The sequence below is a fragment of the Nylanderia fulva genome, unplaced genomic scaffold (genome assembly GCF_048542155.1).
Source record: "Nylanderia fulva isolate GAGA-0341 unplaced genomic scaffold, ASM4854215v1 Scaffold21, whole genome shotgun sequence".
NCBI lineage: Eukaryota > Metazoa > Arthropoda > Insecta > Hymenoptera > Formicidae > Nylanderia > Nylanderia fulva.
Genome location: NW_028190275.1, coordinates 1,564,466 through 1,582,880, shown reverse-complemented (window position 1 = coordinate 1,582,880; position 18,415 = coordinate 1,564,466). Strand labels below are relative to the sequence as shown.

Sequence of the window (18,415 nt, the reverse complement as noted above, 5' to 3'; positions counted from 1 at the left end):
AATCGTAATAATTATATCTATATTATCTATCTATATATATAAGTACCGTCTGTCTGTATGATCAAGAATTATTTATTCATTAATTCATCGATTTTCTTGATGGAATTTTTCTTTTTCGTGCTTATTCTGTTTTATATTAATTCTTTGTATAAACACACAGCAGCCTTTTTTTACAGGCGCACAGCAGCCTTTTTTTACAGGCGCACCGCAGCCTTTTTTTACAGGCGCACAGCAGCCTTTTTTTACAGGCGCACAGCAGCCTTTTTTACAGGCGCACAGCAGCCTTTTTTTTACAGGCGCACAGCAGCCTTTTTTACAGGCGCACAGCAGCCTTTTTTTACAGGCGCACAGCAGCCTTTTTTCTACAGGCGCACAGCAGCCTTTTTTTACAGGCGCACAGCAGCCTTTTTTCTACAGGCGCACAGCAGCCTTTTTTACAGGCGCACAGCAGCCTTTTTTTACAGGCGCACAATATCCTTTTTTACAGGCGCACAGCAGCCTTTTAATATAATTTTATATATTTTTCTATTTATATATATATTTTTTTTATTTTTATATAATTTTATATAATTTTTATATAATTTAATTTAGAATATCTAAAAAATAATTATTTTTTATATAAGTAAATGTAATAAAATTGTAATTATTATAAAATAATTACAAATATTTAAACACATTTATTACAAATACCTATAGATATAAAGATTTAAAATATCTACCGTCTCTCTCTCTTTCTCTCTCTCTCTCCCTTCACTCTTTCTCTTCAACGTTTTAACTTCGTTTATCACTAACTCCTTTTTCGTAAAGTTTTACGTCTTTGACTCCTTTTTTGTTGTACTAATTTCATTTATTATAATATTTTCTATTTTATTTAATCTATCCGTTATGACATTTAACGTAATTTAATATGAAACCAGCAACTTATATAATCATTTATTAAATGACTCACGTTAAAAAATCGAAACTCACTCCTAAGTAGTGATTTTTACAAAATCACACTAATAAGTAATTTAAAAAAAATTTGTGTACATGTTTGTGATTATGTGTGCAATTCATGTAAATAAACCTTTAATTTGTATGCCTTGACCATAGTAACATTTAAATTCAATATTCTTATGTTATACATACATTTCCTTCAACTTTTTTAAAATCAATGTGACATATAATACTGCTTAACCAAGATGTCTAAAGAGAGCAGCGAAAATGCATGCAGTTCAAATCAGCATAATGTAAGTAGATTTTAATTTTATAGAGAGAGAGAGAGAGAGAGAGAGAGAGAGGGGGGAGAGAAAGAGAGAGGAAGAAGGAGAGAAAGAAGGGGGAGGAGAGAGAGAGAGAGAGAGAGAGAGAGAGCGTGTGTCTCAAAGAAAGAGGGAGAGAGAAAGAGAGAGAGCGTGTCTTAAAGAAAGAGATAAATAAGAATTATTAATTTATTATAGATATATTCTATATCTTTTTTTAGAATGACATCAGGTACTGCGAAACACTTTTTGTTGAAAATAATATTTTAAAGAGGCAATTGCAAGAATTGCAGCAGCAGCTGGCTATGGCGAAACAACCACAGCCCGCAGTGGTGGCTGCTGAGAATACACAGCCTGCAATGGTGGCTGCTGAGAATACACAGCCTGCAACGGTGGTAGCTATTGACGACCCACAGCCTGCAATGACACCGTCAGAGAATATAGAAAAAAATACATTCCAATGTAAGTATATAATAATAAAAAAAAATTATAATAATAAAGAATTATAAATCAAAATAAATAATATATAATATCAATATTATTAATATTATATATAATAATATAATATTATAAATAAATATTATGTAATATAATCATTTTTTGCAGTAAAACAGAAAGCTCGATGGGCAAGAGCCGGAAGAGGTCGAGAACGCGGACGCGGCCGTGGACGCGGGCGTGGACGCGGCCGTGGCCGCGGACGCGAAAGCAGAATTATAAATTATATTACCATGTAATATCTAACATTTCTTCTTCTTAAATAAATTATTTTTTGCAAAAAGTGCTTCACTACTCAAGATTATAAAATAACTTAATAAATTCATAATCTGTCTCATCTCTCGTCTCTCTCTCTCTCTCTCTCCTCTCTCTATCTCTCGTCTCTCTCTCTCTCCTCTCTCTCTCTCTCTCTCTCTCTCTCTCTCTCTCTCTCTCTCCTCTCTCTCTGCCCCTCCCCCTTTTCTCTCCCCCCTCTCTCCTCTCCCCCCTCTCTCTCCCTCTCCCTCCCCTTTTCTCTCTCCCCCCTCTCTCTCTCCTTCTCTCTCTCTCCCTCTCTCTCTCTCTCTGTCTCTGTCTCTCTCTCCCTCTCTCTCTCACTCTCTCTCTCTCTGTCTCTGTCTCTCTCTCCCTCTCTCTCTCACTCTCACACTTTACTTTTTAAAATAATAAATATCTATAAATTATTAATATATATATAGAGATATATTTTTATTAAATAAATATATAGTAAATACATATTACGTATAATTTAAATATAAAAATTACATATTAAATCATACATTAGAAATAGATATTAAAAATTATGAAAAAAAATCAATGAAATGAATCATTATTAATTTATTTTTACATATCAAATTTTATTTTTTTTTATATTTCTTGCTCTTGTTATCATTACTTATATCTTTTCGTTTGTTATTATTTTTCCCTTCTTCTTTCAATTCTTCTTTCTTTATCTCCTGATTTTCAAATTCAATTAGTGCTTGTACTAAAATATCATCCAGCCCATCTTCAAGCACTGAAATTTTTTAAAATTTAATTAGATATCTCTATATATAATGTTACAGATATAATTAAAAGATATTATGCAACCAAAATATTTATTAAAAAATTTAAAAAATTTTAAATTAATTATTATTATTAATTTTTATTTACCGTCTCTAAATTCTTCCATGTCCCTTTGCCTTGTTGACATTTCCGTGCTGCTTTGCTCATCATAATTTATTCCATTGATTATAACGGCTTCACTACTTATGTTATTCTAAAAAAATACATATAATATATATCTACTATTAAATTAATCCCTCTCTCTCTTTCTCTCTCTCTCTCTCTCTCTCTCTCTCTCTCTCTCTCTCCCTCCCCCTCTCCCTCTCTCTGTCTCTCTTTCTTTAAGACACACACGCTCTCTCTCTTTCTCTTTCTTTCTTTGAGACACACACTCTCTCTCTCTCTCCCTCTCCCTCTCTCTCTCTCTCTCTAGAACACACGCGCTCTTTCTCTCTCTCTCTTTAAGACACATGCTCTCTCTCTCCTTATTTCTCTCCTTCCCTCTTTCTTTAAGGCACACGCTCTCTCTCTTTCTCTCTCTCTCTCTCTCTCCCTCCCTCTCTCCCTCTCTCTTTCTTTAAGACACTCTCTCTCTCTCTCTTCCTCTCTCACTCTCCCTTTTTCTCTGTCTCTATCTCTCTCTCTAAAATTAAAATCTACTTACATTATGCTGATTTGAACTGCATGCATTTTCGCTGCTCTCTTTAGACATCTTGGTTAAGCAGTATTATATGTCACATTGATTTTAAAAAAGTTGAAGGAAATGTATGTATAAGATAAGAATATTGAATTTAAATGTTACTATGGTCAAGGCATACAAATTAAAGGTTTATTTACACGAATTGCACACATAATCACAAACACGTACACAAATTTTTTAAAAATTACTTCTTGGTATGACCAAGTCAATAAATGCGTATGCACATGGGTGCGTGGGTGGATGAATAGGATGATAAAAATTTGTTAAAATTATAGTAGCCATCCCCAACAAAATTTGAATACAAATTTCGAAAAAGTCTGTGAATAAATGTGTGAATGCGTGGGTGGATGCGTGGGCGGGATAAAACTTTAAAAAACCACACAACAGCTTTCTCATAAAAATTTGCAACATTTTTGTACCAATTTCGTAAAAATTTGTCCATAAATGCGCACGCGCGTGGGTGAATGCGTGGGTGGAGGTGTAACACTTGAAAAAACCACATCCTCTTCATCTTCAAAAAATTTGCAACATTTTAGTACCAATTTAAAAAAAATCGGTTCATAAATATACGATTGCGTGGGTGGGTGCGTGGGTGGAGGGGTAAACTTAAAAAAATAAACCAGTAGTTTTCTCAAAAAAATTTGCAACATTTTGGTACTAATTTCGTTAAAATTGGTCCATAAATGCGCATGCGCGTGGGTGGATGCGTGGGTGGGTGCGTGGGTGGAGGTGTAACACTTAAAAAAACCGCATCGTCGCTATCTCCAAAAAAATTTGCAACATTTTGATACCATGTGTTCAGAAATATTGCAAAAAAAGATTAAACATACCCTCCTCTGTAGAAAAAAAAAAATTAAAAAATTAAAAAAAAAACCCCACAGCAAAATTTGCAACATTTTGGTACCAGTTTCACGAAAATCGGTCCACAAATGCGAAAGTAGTTCGCGTACATACATACAGACAGACGGTGCTTTTGGTCCATAAATGCGCACGCGCGTGGGTGAATGCGTGGGTGGAGGTGTAACACTTGAAAAAACCACATCGTCTTCATCTTCAAAAAATTTGCAACATTTTAGTACCAATTTAAAAAAAATCGGTTCATAAATATACGATTGCGTGGGTGGGTGCGTGGGTGGAGGGGTAAACTTAAAAAAATAAACCAGTAGTTTTCTCAAAAAAATTTGCAACATTTTGGTACTAATTTCGTTAAAATTGGTCCATAAATGCGCATGCGCGTGGGTGGATGCGTGGGTGGGTGCGTGGGTGGGGGTGTAACACTTAAAAAAACCGCATCGTCGCTATCTCCAAAAAAATTTGCAACATTTTGATACCATGTGTTCAGAAATATTGCAAAAAAAGATTAAACATACCCTCCTCTGTAAAAAAAAAAAAAATTAAAAAATTTAAAAAAAAAACCCCACAGCAGCCACCCCCGAAAAATTTGCGACATTTTGGTACCAGTTTCACGAAAATCGGTCCACAAATGCGGAAGTAGTTCGCGTACATACATACAGACAGACGGTGCTTATATATATAGATAATTGTGCAAATTGTGATAGTCCCTAGAATATTCTAGGGAATGTTTGGAGATTGATTACACTGCGATTCAATAGACTTCTTTACTCTGATTGGTCGTACAGCTGAGTAAATCATTGATTGGTTACGGCAATAAAAGCGCTTTATTACAATTTTTCACAAAATGCGTAATTTTTATAAAATATATTTGACAATAAAAAACATATTATTTTTTTATATTTTCCGCGGTAAAAAAAATATTTTTTGTAGAAAAAATAAAATTTGAACACAAAGGCTAAAAAAAAAACAAAATTAAATATAAAAATAAAAAATTAAACTAAATATAAAAAACATTTTAAATATTAAATGTTTCATTAAAATTTTGAATTTTATATAACTAATGCTGTGATTATTTTCAAAAGTATTTCATTTTCGATTTAACTGTATATATGTATTTAATTATATTTTTATAATCATACTATTTCTTATTTAATAAATCTTTTTATTGTATCTTTATATGATTACAAAAATAAAATAAATATGATCATAAGCAGATGTAAGAAGCTCTGCAATTTTATTAGAAAAAAGGAATATATCTGACACATAAGAACTGTCAAATTTCATTATATAACAAAAAGTTAACTATATAGCCAATATCTTGATATGAATATTCAAAGTGTACAAAATAATAGAAATAGATGAAATAAAATAAAATATAGCTTTATTATTAACTGTTATTAACCTTTTAAAAATTAAGATTAAATAAAGAAATGTATAACACAAAAATAAATTTATAATATAAACAAAAAGTACGTATAATATTTAATAACAATCAATTAGAATATTAACGATTAATTTTATAGATGGGTCATCACGCAGACGTGATCCCGACATCGTTTATCGTCACTATGCAAGATAACTTCTCTAATCTTAGATCTTTCCAAACAGTAATTTTTCGAGTTTCACCGTGTTGTCTCCTTACCAGTAATCTCGTGACTGGTACTCTTGCCCAGTATTTTCCTAATGCTGGTGTTATAGTGCCAGGGTTTATTTGATCGGAGGAATTCCATTGAGTAACTGAGTTCACCGTGATCACAATTGCCTGGCATTCTCTCGTGAGAAATCGACACGCCTCGGCCAAATCGTCGAGCTCATAAGTCGTTTCAAGATCACGCTGTTGCGCTTCTCGCGTTATCTTGAAAGAAGTAAAAGAATAGTTGAGATTGTTAAAAACTGAAGGCTTCCGTAATTCTTAATTTTATACTATTTTTTATACTATTTAATATAAAATTAATTATAAATTAATTATTATAAAAAATTGGCAAGAAAATATTATTTCTTAATAATATTAAATATGATATTCTCTCTAATCATATTGTATTAATGTATAAAATATAATTTAAGTATTTTATAAATTATAATTAATAGAGATTTATCTATCAATACCTTAAAGATAACTGCTGGTAAAGAATCAATAATTACGAGATAATTTCTTCTTCCTTCGAGCGACATATTATTTTGCTCCGTTTTAAAGATAGTTACTAATTCGCGCAAAACTCGTATTAATTCACAGAATGAACTTATATAACAGACTTTTGTACGTCGCAATGTGTCTTCTATAACCTGGGAAAAAATACAGAATTTATAATTTTTAAATTTAACAATCAAAAGTTAATAAAAACTGATTTTATTCGTATAATGTGATACAAAATTTATCAATGCACAAAAACATTTTAAAGATAATAAACATTTATCATATAAAACGCTTTCACCTTCTACACAGATATTGTTCTTATTCTTTTTTCAGAAAATTATTTCTTTTTCTGATTGTATAATATAATTGACTTTTTTACATTTAAGCTCCAATTCGAATTTACATTAGAATCTGATTAAATTATTAATTACATTTATTAACATGTCGATGATTTGATTAATATTAAAAGTTATTATTACCTCTTGCCTACAGTTTCTTGCCTTTAGAATCTCTTCGTATCGAAGTCTGGAAAAATCTCTTTTCGTGTCCAAGTACCATACAGTGATGTCTGATCGAATAGCAGCAATAGTGGCTATTGTCAAACATAATTGTGTCTTTCCGGAAGATGATGGTCCACATAGTTCGCACAACTGTCCAGGATACAGACCACCTTTCAGTAATTCGTCCAAACTGTTTTAATGAAAATCAGATGTTAAATATCTGTATCTTCTGTATAGTATTGCAATATTTAATATCTTCAGACATCACATCTGTGTTTATCAAAATTGTTTTGATTAACAGTTAATAATGTGCTATAAAAATACCATTTTATATTGGTCGAAATATATCTGCGTTCTATTTTAAAGATCTCAATCGCATTCCTCTTGATGCCACCATGATTCTTTAATATGTGTTTCTTAATTTGCAATATCTCCTGCAAATATTAAAATATTTTGCTATTGTAAATATATGTATAAATATCAAGTAAATCTATTTCAAGTTTCAATTTTTCCATTTATTCCATTTGTTCAAGTAAATAAAAAATAAACTGAATTAATACATAAAAAGTAAGTAATACATTAAAAAATTAAATTTTAAAGTGCATTCAAATTTTGATTTTTAATATCTAAACATATGTGACACACATTTTCATTTAATTTTATTTTATTGTATCTTTCTTTTTTACTAATACATACCATATGTGAAAGACCGGTAAAGATTGCCAATTTAATTGGATCTGTCGTGACAAAATCCACGATTGTAATTATATTTCTGCGTCGCAATGTTTCTATTACTATTTCCGATAAACTCGGATGAATGTTTGTGTTCAACTTAATCATCCTTCAATCCTGAATGTATGCATATATATGTACGTTGAGTATGCATACCTAAAAAATAAAAAAGAATACAGTAGAGTTCACATGATTTTGCTTTTCTAAAAAGTTTACAATAAATTTGTATATGTAAAATCTTTTAAACAATCATATAAATAAATGCAGATAAAAGTGTATATTGTGTATAAGCGTTTGATTAAAATTTATATCATAAAATAATTTAAATTTTTAACAAAAAAAGATTCAAATCTTTACTAACTGCTATATGGAAACATGAAACGTACAAAATTAATAGATAAAAAAATACAACTTTCCCAACCACGTTAAATTAATCAACATACAAAAACATTATTTTTCGAAATTATTCGAATCAACAGTCACGATGTACGAACATCTAGATGGTGCACTCGAACAAAAACCCTAATCACTTAAAAATCCCTAAAGCGTAGAAAACATAGTAACATTAGGGCGATATCACACGAGTCGCCATTTTTCTCCTTAGAAAACAAGGTTTCCCATTAGCTGGCAGATGTCAATGATGCAAATCTACCATAAACAATCAATTCCAGGTACACGCATTTTTATCGCGCGGCATTTCAAAAACGCGCGCACCACGTCGCCGCTCTTCCGGTGTTCATCGACGACGATCGAGATCAAGGTTCATTTCGCCGAGTGTTCCACGCGCACGAGGAGGTTCCGGAGTCGTCGGAGGGAGAGAGAGAGAGAGACAGAGACAGAGGGAGAAGATCCGTGACGCGAGGATTCTGGCTGCACTTATTCACCTTCGATTCCCCGAAGAAGAGATCCCGGAGCGCGGTCGCTCGAGATGACGATCGTTTCCGCGGCGACGAGGGTGACTGCGCGCGAGGATGCCGCCATCCGGCGCGCGTCGTTCGCTCGTCGCGAGGGAGGACGCACGTGCGCGCACTCGACGATCGAACGGCGCTCCCGAGACACGCGAAGCCCCGGCAATGAGTTGCGAGACGCCGCCGACGACGGAGTGAGCCCGGGTCCCGGAGGGAGCTCGACGCACCAGGTACGTAGACGTGAATGGGAAGAATTATTATTGGGACGAGAAAAGAATGTGTGAGATTCTTTTACTTGCACTCACGCCACGTGGCGAGTGCACCTCGGCTCGGATTATCGATCGTCCCCCATGTGTGAACGTCGGGTTTATCCTTCCTAATCGTCTGCATTTTTAAGGATTTTTCGCCCTTCTTTCTTTCCCCTTTTTCCGCAAATATTCTCTTAAATATATTTGAATATGTATTATTTTATTTTGAAGATGTATATAGTGCATGTATATAATAGTGCGAAAATTGATTTCTTATTTTATATAGAAATAGAAAAAGTGTAGAATAATCTGTACATATTCATATATACATTTTTCTTTTTTATTTTCGATGCTTATATTCATTAATTAATGCATGCGTGTTTATTTCGAGTGCAAAAAATGTGATTTGGTGCAAACGAAAGGAACAATTAAAGTAGAGAAAATTATACAGAATACAGAAGGTTAAAAAATTGGAATTTATAATAGGAGCAAAGTTTATCCCGATGAATCATCTCAAAAATGTTTCTAAAAATTTATTTAGCCTCTTTACATTTTGCACAATTTAATAAATTATAATTAGACTATCATCTGGATTATTAAAGATAAAAAATTGAAATTTGACCAATGAAGAACTGAAATTCCAAAATATTTAATATTCAACGCGAAATCCGATACGAGCTTTAATCTCGTAATCGGCTTAATTGCGCTGGACCGAACCCAAACATGATTAATTATCCTTCGTGAGCAAACTTCTCGGAAAAGTAGATAAATTAAAAACGAGAATTCTATACATATTTAAAAGTTGGTGAAGGCGAAGAGGAAAAAGAAAAAGGTGCAAAAAGTTCAATTCCAAAGAACAATTCTCTCTCTCTCTCTCGAACTTGGAGGATATATGGATTCGAACGTACGAGCTCGCCGACCAATCGCGCGCGTCCTTCGATGCCACGTTGTCGCGCGCAGCGACCGCGGCCGACCAATCGGAGCGCACGAGCGTCGGGCGCCATCTTCGCGCGACTGGGGGTAAACTGTCTCTCGCTTCTGGCCGCGGCTGAAATTTGTCTCGCAGCCGTCGCCATGTTTAGAAGTGCGTACGCGTCCTTGGGCGTGCGGTGTGACAATGTATCGTGAAATATTAGATATATCTCATGCGTCGTATGTTACGTGAGGTACCCAATTGCGATTTGACCCACGCGGATCGCGGACGTGACGCTCGTTCCCGTGGATGGCGCACCCAGGTCGCGGAAATTTGTGATTACATTATGGTAAGTCCGCGGCCGTTTCGGAGCCAACGCCAACATGGCGGACGGGAGATTTCCTTTGTATCGTGTCGCGCCGCGCCGCGCCGACGTTCGCGTCCGGGGCGGCTTCCTCGGCCGTCGAGGCCAGCTCGTCGTGTCGACGGGCTCGCTTCCTGGCGCGTCTGGCGCGTCGCCGCGATTCCAGCTGCGTTTCTTACCCTCTCGCCGTCACCGGCGAAAATATATACCTCGACGTTATAACGCGCCGTTTTCCTCGACGCGCGACGCTCCTCGGGAAGCCAGATTCCGGATCTTTCCTCCTGCCGGTCCGGGATCTTGCGACATTCGCGATGACACACCTCCTCTCCCGACACTCGCCGATCCCCGATATCCCGTCGTCACGTACGACATCGAATTTCGCGTATGTATTCCACGCATTCTGCGCAATATCTACTTTTATTTATTTATTTTTTTTTGTTTAATGAATCGCGCAGCTCCTCCGAATTTTTACCTCTTTTTTTTTTTTTTTGATTTGCGAACAATCGAAGTACTTCTATCCATCGACAAATGAATGAGCTCGTTCATTGGAGATCATTGTTACTTTTTTTTTATTTGCTTGGAGTATTTCTGTTTATTTTTGTTTTTTAGGCAGTTTACGATAGCAAAGAATTGCGTGTTCTATGCATTATTTAAAGAAAGATAACTTTTGTTGCATTGCAAATCTGCTTTCAATGTATATTTTTTTATCTTAATATTTTACATACACAAATTCTATTTCTTTATTATATTTTTGTCTATGATAGTATACGCTTAATGATTGAAGATATATATATATATCATTTAAAATTTAATAAAATGTTCATTTAATTCTATTTTTTATTATTAAATTGTTTTTAATAATGTTATTAACAGATTATTGTTAGTATTTTTTTGTTTTTTTTACTCGTGTTTCAATTCTGTAAATTATTTATCTTTTAACTTATTAGATATTTTCATACTTTAAAAATTTAAACATTATATCATATTAAGAAGAAAATTAAGTAAAAAATATATATAAATGTACAATTTATATATACATTTTTTTATTAAAACTTAATTCTATATTTAATTACATGCATTAATTGCATACATATTTAATTACATACATTGAATATCTCTAAATTTGGTTTTTTCAAATTTACTTTTATATTTTAAGCTTTTCCAAGTTCTATTTTGCAGGTATCTTTTTAAGATAAGAATACAGAAAAAATTATAATATTAATTCTTTAAGAATATAGATGGTTAGTATCTTTTTAGCAAACAATTTTAAGAATTATATCAAATTGTATATATATATAAATCTAATAAGAGTTGATGTGAATTTATGTATCGATAGACATCATATTTAAAGATATGCACAAGAAAAAATGTTTAGTTTATATTAAAAATATATTAAGACTATAATATATATTTTAATCAATTCTATTAAAGTTTATATATATTAATGTTATTTAAATAAATCAAGTTTTCAAAGGATTAATATTTTAATAGTTATACTTTGTACTCAATAAGACATGAATATTTATGTGGTGCAAGACACTGTGAATGATTGTACAGTGTAACACTTTATTTTTTCAGCATAACGTGCAATGAGTGATAAGCAAGGTGCACCTATTTTACCACCCCTTAATCGGGGTGCGACTAATAATGGCGGAAATAATGGAGGTGCAGCTCAACAGACTGTCAGTCTGCAACAGGTTCTCGCTACTCAAGGCCTCAATGTGCTCTCTACCAGCGGGCAACAGTTTGTCATTACAAGCCAAGTTCCTGGTCTTACACAGGTGAATCTCTATGGTTCCTCAAATTAAAATGTATTGCATTTTGAAAAAAAATATATTATTTATATTTAATTATATTATATTTAAATAAAAATATAAATGCATTTTCTTTTCATAAAGTACATAATTTTTTATCTAATTTTATCATATACATATATTAGTAATTAATAAATTAATTATAGTCGACAATTATTGTTAATTGTTATTATTTTGACATTATTTATTATTATTATTGCTTACTAATAAACTATTTGTAATAACTAATCACTAATTTAATTAGTAAATAATTATAATTAGTAATGATTATATATCGAAGGTTATTTTAATCTTGATTATTTTTATTGTTCATTAAAAGCAGTGTTAATTTCACCATGGATTACTCTGTAATCGTATTAAATAATTATTAATTTATATATACTTCTACACCTCTGTGTCTACGATTAATATTCTATGATTAATATTTTCATTCACAGGTCATACCGAATAACGTCACGACTAATGCAAGTGGAACGCAACAAGTCGGCGTCACAAGAATCGTCAACATTGCGGGTACGCCACCGCGTAACGCAGGAGTGGTGGCCGGGAGTGTCAGTGTTACCGGCACATCATCGTCGACGGTCGGCATGTCGCGGCCACAGAACTCCACCAAGGTAGTGTTAGCGACGTCGCCGAAACTCGTACGGACCTCAATGGGCAACATGTTCGTGACACCGATGTCGTCGCAGGCGTCATCGCCGCAGACGCGGGTGCAATCGCCGTCGCCGTCGCCGCCGGCAAGAAAACGATTAAAATTATCGGAAACGACGGAAAAGGCGGCCGCATTCGACACCAGTGATTATTGTAGACGGATACTAGAGCATAAAATACGGCGGATACGTTTGGTACGCGAGAAGTACAAGGATAATGCATCGGAGTTATTCTTCTTGCACGTCGGCGGCAACATGATGGACTATCACAATTGGCTGAAACGCTCCTCGACGCCGCAATATTTGCATTTTTTACGTCAGCATCCACTGGATCCGGACGACGATGACGAGGATCTGACAGCACCGTTATCATCGGATTTCTCGCAGTTGTCTGCTATCACCACTGTTGCCACTACTACCGTCGCCACTGCTATTACTACTACTACTACTACCACTGCTGCTGTCACCTCCACCGTAGCAACAGTTACCGCAGGATCGACGATGGTACAAATCCCGAATCAAAGCGCGGAAGTTAAGATTTCTGGCGCGGGCGTCACCCCGATCGCGCTCGCCACCACCCTGCCTGCTGCGGCTTTAGCCCAGCTCAGTCAGCAAGGTAAATATCGTTTAATAATTAAAATAACAAGGAAGTCTAATTCTTTATCTTTACTTCGAGCAATATTGACTATATTTTTTTTTATTCCTAATGAATCCATCGAGAATGCTATTACGTTTATGTATTAAGTTATACGATATCATTCTTTTACAATTGTTATTTGCTGCGGATGCGTATTTGAAACGGTGCTGAATTTTCCCTTTAAATCAATAATCGTGTAATAGTTTAGTTTATAATTTTAAATAAATTACAGTTGCTTTTATCTTTTATCTTATAAATCAATGCTAATATTGAACAAATAATTATTAGATGTGACAATATCTATATGTTAGGAAAAATTGGGTATTTTTCTTACAATTTAAAAAGACACGTGGAAGAAGGATTATATTTCATCAAAATCATATTAGATGTCACACATTAATTCTTATAAACAAATCGATCAGAATCGTGAATTAAATCTTGATGAATGTTTTGTAGTTATTAGTTACAGCATACATATCTCCGGCACTTTAATAGTGAAAACTTGCGTTTGTTGATTATTTTTCGCTTTTTAAAATTAATGATTCTCCCATTATTCTATTTGTATATATATATATATATATATATATATATATATACTAGTTGAATTTTGAAGCTCAATATAAGTAAAATATAACTTTGAGATGATTGAGATATAATTAAATAATGCTGTAAACATTAAATTATAAAATATTAATTTTCTTAATGAAATTTATTATCACGAAATTCAGATTTACAATGATGTCTAAAGAATCGACGGAAGGTTTTTTATTTACTCAATATGTGTGATTGACTAGAAATATTAGGTGTAGTTTTAGAAGTCTTTTTCCTCTGCTTCTACGTCCGAAGATATTTTTATCATTATCTTGAAAAAGTATTTTTTTAACATTAATTATTTAATAAACCTTTTCTCATTCGTGTTATATTTTAGCCATTATTCATTACCATGAATAAAAAAATCCGGTTATTGTGTACCGAATAAATGATCATTTACACACTAGGACAAGTACCAGGTAGGCCTCAAGGGGGCCGCCATGGCATGGTATTTGCCTTCCGAGCGGCAATCCAGTCTTCATCGTCAGTCACCGTTCACCCTCCATCCGTTTCTACTCTAGCACCTACGCTCATTATAGGTGATTACCGCAGGTCGCCTGTCGTTCGTTTCTTCGTGTCTTTAAGTCGCTCCATATATTGGTTTCGCTTTCGAGCAATCCGTTAGTTGCTCCATGTCCTTGAGTTCTCATTGAAAATTAATTATTTTCTTGCGTTATACTTCTGTATCATACTCATGACTTGAACCGTTTGAACAACGATCGGGAGATATTCGCCAAACAAAGACATCTTGCCTACTGCTATTAAAAATATGTAAGAACTAGAAATTTGTATTCATACTTTGAATAAATCAAAATCAGTTGTACACAATATAAAAGAATTGGCAGAAAGTAATCACAGATTCTTCTTTTATATGAAAAATTTCAAATGATTTTTCTATTAATATAGTACTTATCTCTTCTTAAAGGTTTTTCTTTAATATTGCTAAATTATTTTTATCAATTACTTTTTTATATTTATTTCTCAGTAGATGTCTTACAGGACTCCATAAGAAATGTGGCTAATTAAAACTAAAATGAAAATAAAAAGATGATCCGATTAAAAGGTTATTTTATAAATATTTAAAATTTAATAATTGCTTTGCAAAAAAGTCTCTTTATTAGAATAATTTATTAGAATATCTATCACTTAAAATAAATTTATGAATTTTAGCTAAACATACTGTATCCAAAATCATATATAACATGTTTTTTTCACTGTATGTTACTTTATGCCAATTATACAGGATGAATTAGACAAGAATAAATGACATGTTATATGTAAATCTACAACAATGCTCTGTGTGGCAATCGACCTGATTGTTATCAAACGCAAACGCATGTTTTTGTTTGAAGCTTAGTAAGAATAATGTACGTCTATTTCCTATCGTCTCTGTATCACACACATACACGTACATTTTCTCAAATATAAATGGAAGCGATTAGTTTATTTTATCTTAATTGGCATGTTACATGACAGTTTTCGTTTCTTTGGTAGTTATTGTTGATCTTGTATTTCTTCAATGTAGCCAAAAATTTATAATTATTATCATTATTGCTATTACATGCGTGAGGTGTATAATACTTTTGATAATTCAACACTGAGAATTAGAGATATTATTTGTTTTTATTTCTTTAGTGAAAATGTAATTCTAAAAATAATAAAATTATTTTTATTTTATTTAGTATTAATTTACTATTTTCATTAATATAAATTATTTTATTTTGTTATTAATCTATATATAAATTATCGAATATATCTCAATCTTATTGCTTGAAAGTATGTATGCAATATTGCATTATTAGCAGGGAAAATTATTGGATAAAAAAATATTAAATTATTAAAAATGTAAAATATATTAAATTATTTTACATTTTTAAAACTCTAGTATTTATTCTCATTTAAAAGAAATATAAAATGTTCACTTACATCTGTGAATTATGTAATAGTATATTTCTATTATAAGTATCCATTTATATTACTTAGCAATCTTTATTTAATTAAAAAAAAAAAAAAAATAGAAAATCATGAAAGTGTGATAATACAAAGAAATTTATCTTATTAAAAATATCTTACGTGAGTAAATATGTTTAAAAAAAACGTGATGAACGGTGATTAAGATAGCTTGTCGATCGATATAATTTCGTGAATAAATAGTAAAACGCGTGTGTTTAGGAAAGTCTTAATCGCTATATTAGTCTATATATAATTTGAAACTTTTAGCAAAGAGTGGCACATTGATTGTTGAAATTAATTGCTTCTAAAATGACTCACTTTTCCTTTCTTCAATTACTATTTATCGGTGTTATATAAGCTGCTATATATCGCATTTGCCAGCTCTTCCATTTATGTTTTATGCATATAATTTATCATATATCTTATAACAATTTTTTTAACCGTGTTACAGGTGGTACCCCGGTGGTTGCAGAATCGTCGAAACCGACGATTATGATCACCGCACCGAGTCCGGTGGTAGAAAAGCCGTCGTCATCGATAACCACCACCGTCACTCCGAAAACGCCTACGACAGCCGCGCTCAATAACCCCCAACCTGTTGTTAAGCTCGTTAAGTTGTCTGCACCTACTACCGTAATTACTTCTTGTGATATCACGAACAATCAGGAGCAAATTGTAGAAAAGGCTAAACAGGTGATTGTCATATTCTTGGTAATCGATTCCGCATACCATTTTTCTCATCTAAAAAGCATATATAAAACAAGGCATCATTTCATTGAATATGTAAAAATTTTAATAAATTAAATTATTTAAATTATTTAAATTTTTTACTTATTTTGGAATTATATTTTAACAATTATTTTGTTATTTAATTTTTGATGTATCATTCTTATACTCAAAATTAAACATTTTATGCTAATTATTATGCTTATTGGAAATGCAGGAGGCATACGTGATGCAGAGGATTGCTGAATTGCAACGTGAGGGATTATGGTCAGAGCGACGATTGCCCAAAGTGCAGGAACCAACTCGACCCAAAGCCCATTGGGATTATTTGTTAGAAGAGATGGTCTGGTTGGCTGCCGATTTCGCTCAGGAGCGTAAATGGAAGAAGGCTGCGGCAAAAAAATGTGCGCGAATGGTGCAAAAGTACTTTCAGGAGAAGGCGATTCAGGCGCAGAAGGCTGAGAAGTCTCAGGAACTTCGATTGAAGAAAATCGCCAGCTTCGTCGCCAAAGAAATTAAAACTTTTTGGACGAATGTCGAGAAGGTGAAATAGAAGAAAGCTAATATATATATATAATTTATCATAATTTATCGATTTAGATCATGAAAGAATTGTTCCAATTTATTTTAAATTGTTATTATTATATCATGTTTTTTTTCTTGTATAAAAATGAATCGTGATTTAATTTTGATTTTTCCTATTACCCCACACTAATTAAGCCGACCTTCTTGATGTATCGTTATCAGAAGCGTGTGCTCGTTGTGGGAACAGCAAAGTCTGCGCATTGTGTATGGTTGTGTGATTTTTTTAAATTCAGCCAAAGAATTAGCGCAGGACATCTATTATTAAGTTATACTACTATATTGAATGGTATCACAAATAGAATATATCGCATAATGTTTTTGAACTTGAGCAGAATAAAAGTTTTCAATAATAAAATTTTAACAATAATTTTTAATTTTAATAATATTTAGACTGAATATAAAGAAATATTTAAACATAAATTTTAAAAAATAAATGAATTTTATACATAATTATGTGTAAAATATAGATCGAATTTTTATAAAAAAAATATGCAAAATTGCGATATGAAATTTATGACATTGCTTTTACATCACTGATATTTTATTATTATTGAGTTCTTATAATATTGTTGTAATTTGTTGACAGTTGGTGGAATTCAAGCAGCAAACAAGACTGGAAGAAAAACGAAAGAAGGCGTTGGATCAGCATTTGAACTTCATTGTGGGTCAAACAGAGAAATATTCTACATGGTTGACAGAGGGTCTTAACAAGACAGATGGTCCACAAAGTATTCCAGCTTCCATAAATAGTTCGCGCATTTCTTCACCAATTCCACAAGGAAAATGTCATTCCGATGGTATGTTTAATTTATATAATAAAGTATAATTAATTTTATTGGTTGATTATATTAATTTTATTGATAATGCATAATAAATAAAATACATGTAACATTAATATTATATATAACTAATTATAATAACATTAATATTACAATATGATATTCATTTTAATACAATTATTGTTAATAAAATTACTTTATGACAATAAAATTTAAAGCATAAAACTTTTTAACTATGATATTGTATAATTACTTTATAGAATTATGCAGTAATATCATATAAAATTTAATGGCTTTTACTATTATAATTTATGAAAGACATGTATGTACTTTGGAGTTTAACTTTTGAACTTTGTGTTGCATAAACTTAATTAAATTGTATATTGAATTGTATATAAGTTATTTCAATTCAATCTTTTTCTGTAATAATAATATCTTTGTAATAATGAATTGTATAAATTATTTTAATTACGTAATGTTTAATAGACTGTTATTATTTTAATTATATAATAGGTTTTATTTTTAATTGTGAGTTGTATAAAGTAG

At 32.3% G+C, this 18,415-nt stretch overlaps 4 protein-coding genes, 1 long non-coding RNA gene and 1 other non-coding gene across 11 annotated transcripts in view; 3 read left to right on the top strand and 3 right to left on the bottom strand.

The window, feature by feature from the left end:
• LOC114934840 (U6 small nuclear RNA (adenine-(43)-N(6))-methyltransferase) overlaps window positions 1–6,043 on the bottom strand; it is a 20,197-nt gene extending 14,154 nt beyond the window's left edge. The window contains exon 1 of the mRNA XM_085482541.1: window positions 5,978–6,043. The gene's annotated coding sequence lies outside the window, so the exon portion shown is untranslated. The remainder of the gene's footprint in view (window positions 1–5,977) is intronic.
• On the top strand, window positions 641–2,019 carry LOC114939744 (uncharacterized). The gene is made up of 2 exons (XR_014924645.1): window positions 641–1,703; window positions 1,848–2,019. It is a non-coding gene; the product is annotated as an uncharacterized LOC114939744 (long non-coding RNA).
• Window positions 2,525–4,724, bottom strand: LOC146723292 (uncharacterized). The gene is made up of 3 exons (XM_085482525.1): window positions 3,445–4,724; window positions 2,889–2,994; window positions 2,525–2,751 (listed from the first exon to the last, which is right to left on the bottom strand). The coding sequence occupies exons 1-3, from the start codon at window positions 3,490–3,492 to the stop codon at window positions 2,594–2,596; spliced, it is 312 nt and encodes a 103-aa protein (XP_085338651.1). The 5' UTR covers window positions 3,493–4,724; the 3' UTR covers window positions 2,525–2,593.
• On the bottom strand, window positions 5,700–10,505 carry Rad51D (Rad51 recombinase D). Of its 6 annotated transcripts, none has more exons than XM_085482546.1 (6): window positions 10,344–10,505; window positions 7,666–7,857; window positions 7,294–7,403; window positions 6,949–7,159; window positions 6,442–6,618; window positions 5,700–6,190 (listed from the first exon to the last, which is right to left on the bottom strand). In XM_085482546.1, exons 2-6 carry the CDS (start codon window positions 7,807–7,809, stop codon window positions 5,867–5,869), a joined length of 966 nt encoding a protein of 321 aa, XP_085338672.1. In that variant the 5' UTR covers window positions 7,810–7,857; window positions 10,344–10,505; the 3' UTR covers window positions 5,700–5,866. The 6 variants fall into 6 exon arrangements, with proteins under 6 accessions (XP_085338672.1, XP_085338668.1, XP_085338671.1 ...); XM_085482542.1 differs by lacking the exon at window positions 10,344–10,505 and adding an exon at window positions 8,586–8,902; XM_085482545.1 differs by lacking the exon at window positions 10,344–10,505 and adding an exon at window positions 8,354–8,546.
• Window positions 9,901–18,415, top strand: part of dom (domino helicase) — a 24,621-nt gene continuing 16,106 nt past the window's right edge. Inside the window, 7 exon segments of the mRNA XM_029307540.2 lie at window positions 9,901–10,119; window positions 11,713–11,915; window positions 12,386–13,214; window positions 14,234–14,365; window positions 16,231–16,472; window positions 16,723–17,049; window positions 17,677–17,887. Of these exon segments, the coding sequence (XP_029163373.2) occupies window positions 11,724–11,915; window positions 12,386–13,214; window positions 14,234–14,365; window positions 16,231–16,472; window positions 16,723–17,049; window positions 17,677–17,887 (1,933 nt within the window). The 5' untranslated portion in view covers window positions 9,901–10,119; window positions 11,713–11,723.
• On the top strand, window positions 17,209–17,344 carry LOC114934858 (small nucleolar RNA snoR639/H1). Its single transcript, XR_003820376.1, has one exon. It is a non-coding gene; the product is annotated as a small nucleolar RNA snoR639/H1 (small nucleolar RNA).

Bases quoted from the DNA above. Each gene is read 5' to 3' on its own strand.
- Rad51D (XM_085482546.1), bottom strand. From the start codon at position 7,809: ATGATTAAGTTGAACACAAACATTCATCCGAGTTTATCGGAAATAGTA. The intron at 7,404-7,665 runs GTATGTATTAGT...TAATATTTGCAG, and splicing joins TTACCGGTCTTTCACATATG to GAGATATTGCAAATTAAGAA. The intron at 6,619-6,948 runs GTAATAATAACT...ATTTTTTCCCAG, and splicing joins CAAGAAACTGTAGGCAAGAG to GTTATAGAAGACACATTGCG.
- LOC146723292 (XM_085482525.1), bottom strand. From the start codon at position 3,492: ATGTCTAAAGAGAGCAGCGAAAATGCATGCAGTTCAAATCAGCATAAT. The intron at 2,995-3,444 runs GTAAGTAGATTT...GTATTTTTTTAG, and splicing joins GCAGTTCAAATCAGCATAAT to AATAACATAAGTAGTGAAGC. The intron at 2,752-2,888 runs GTAAATAAAAAT...AAAAAATTTCAG, and splicing joins CATGGAAGAATTTAGAGACG to TGCTTGAAGATGGGCTGGAT.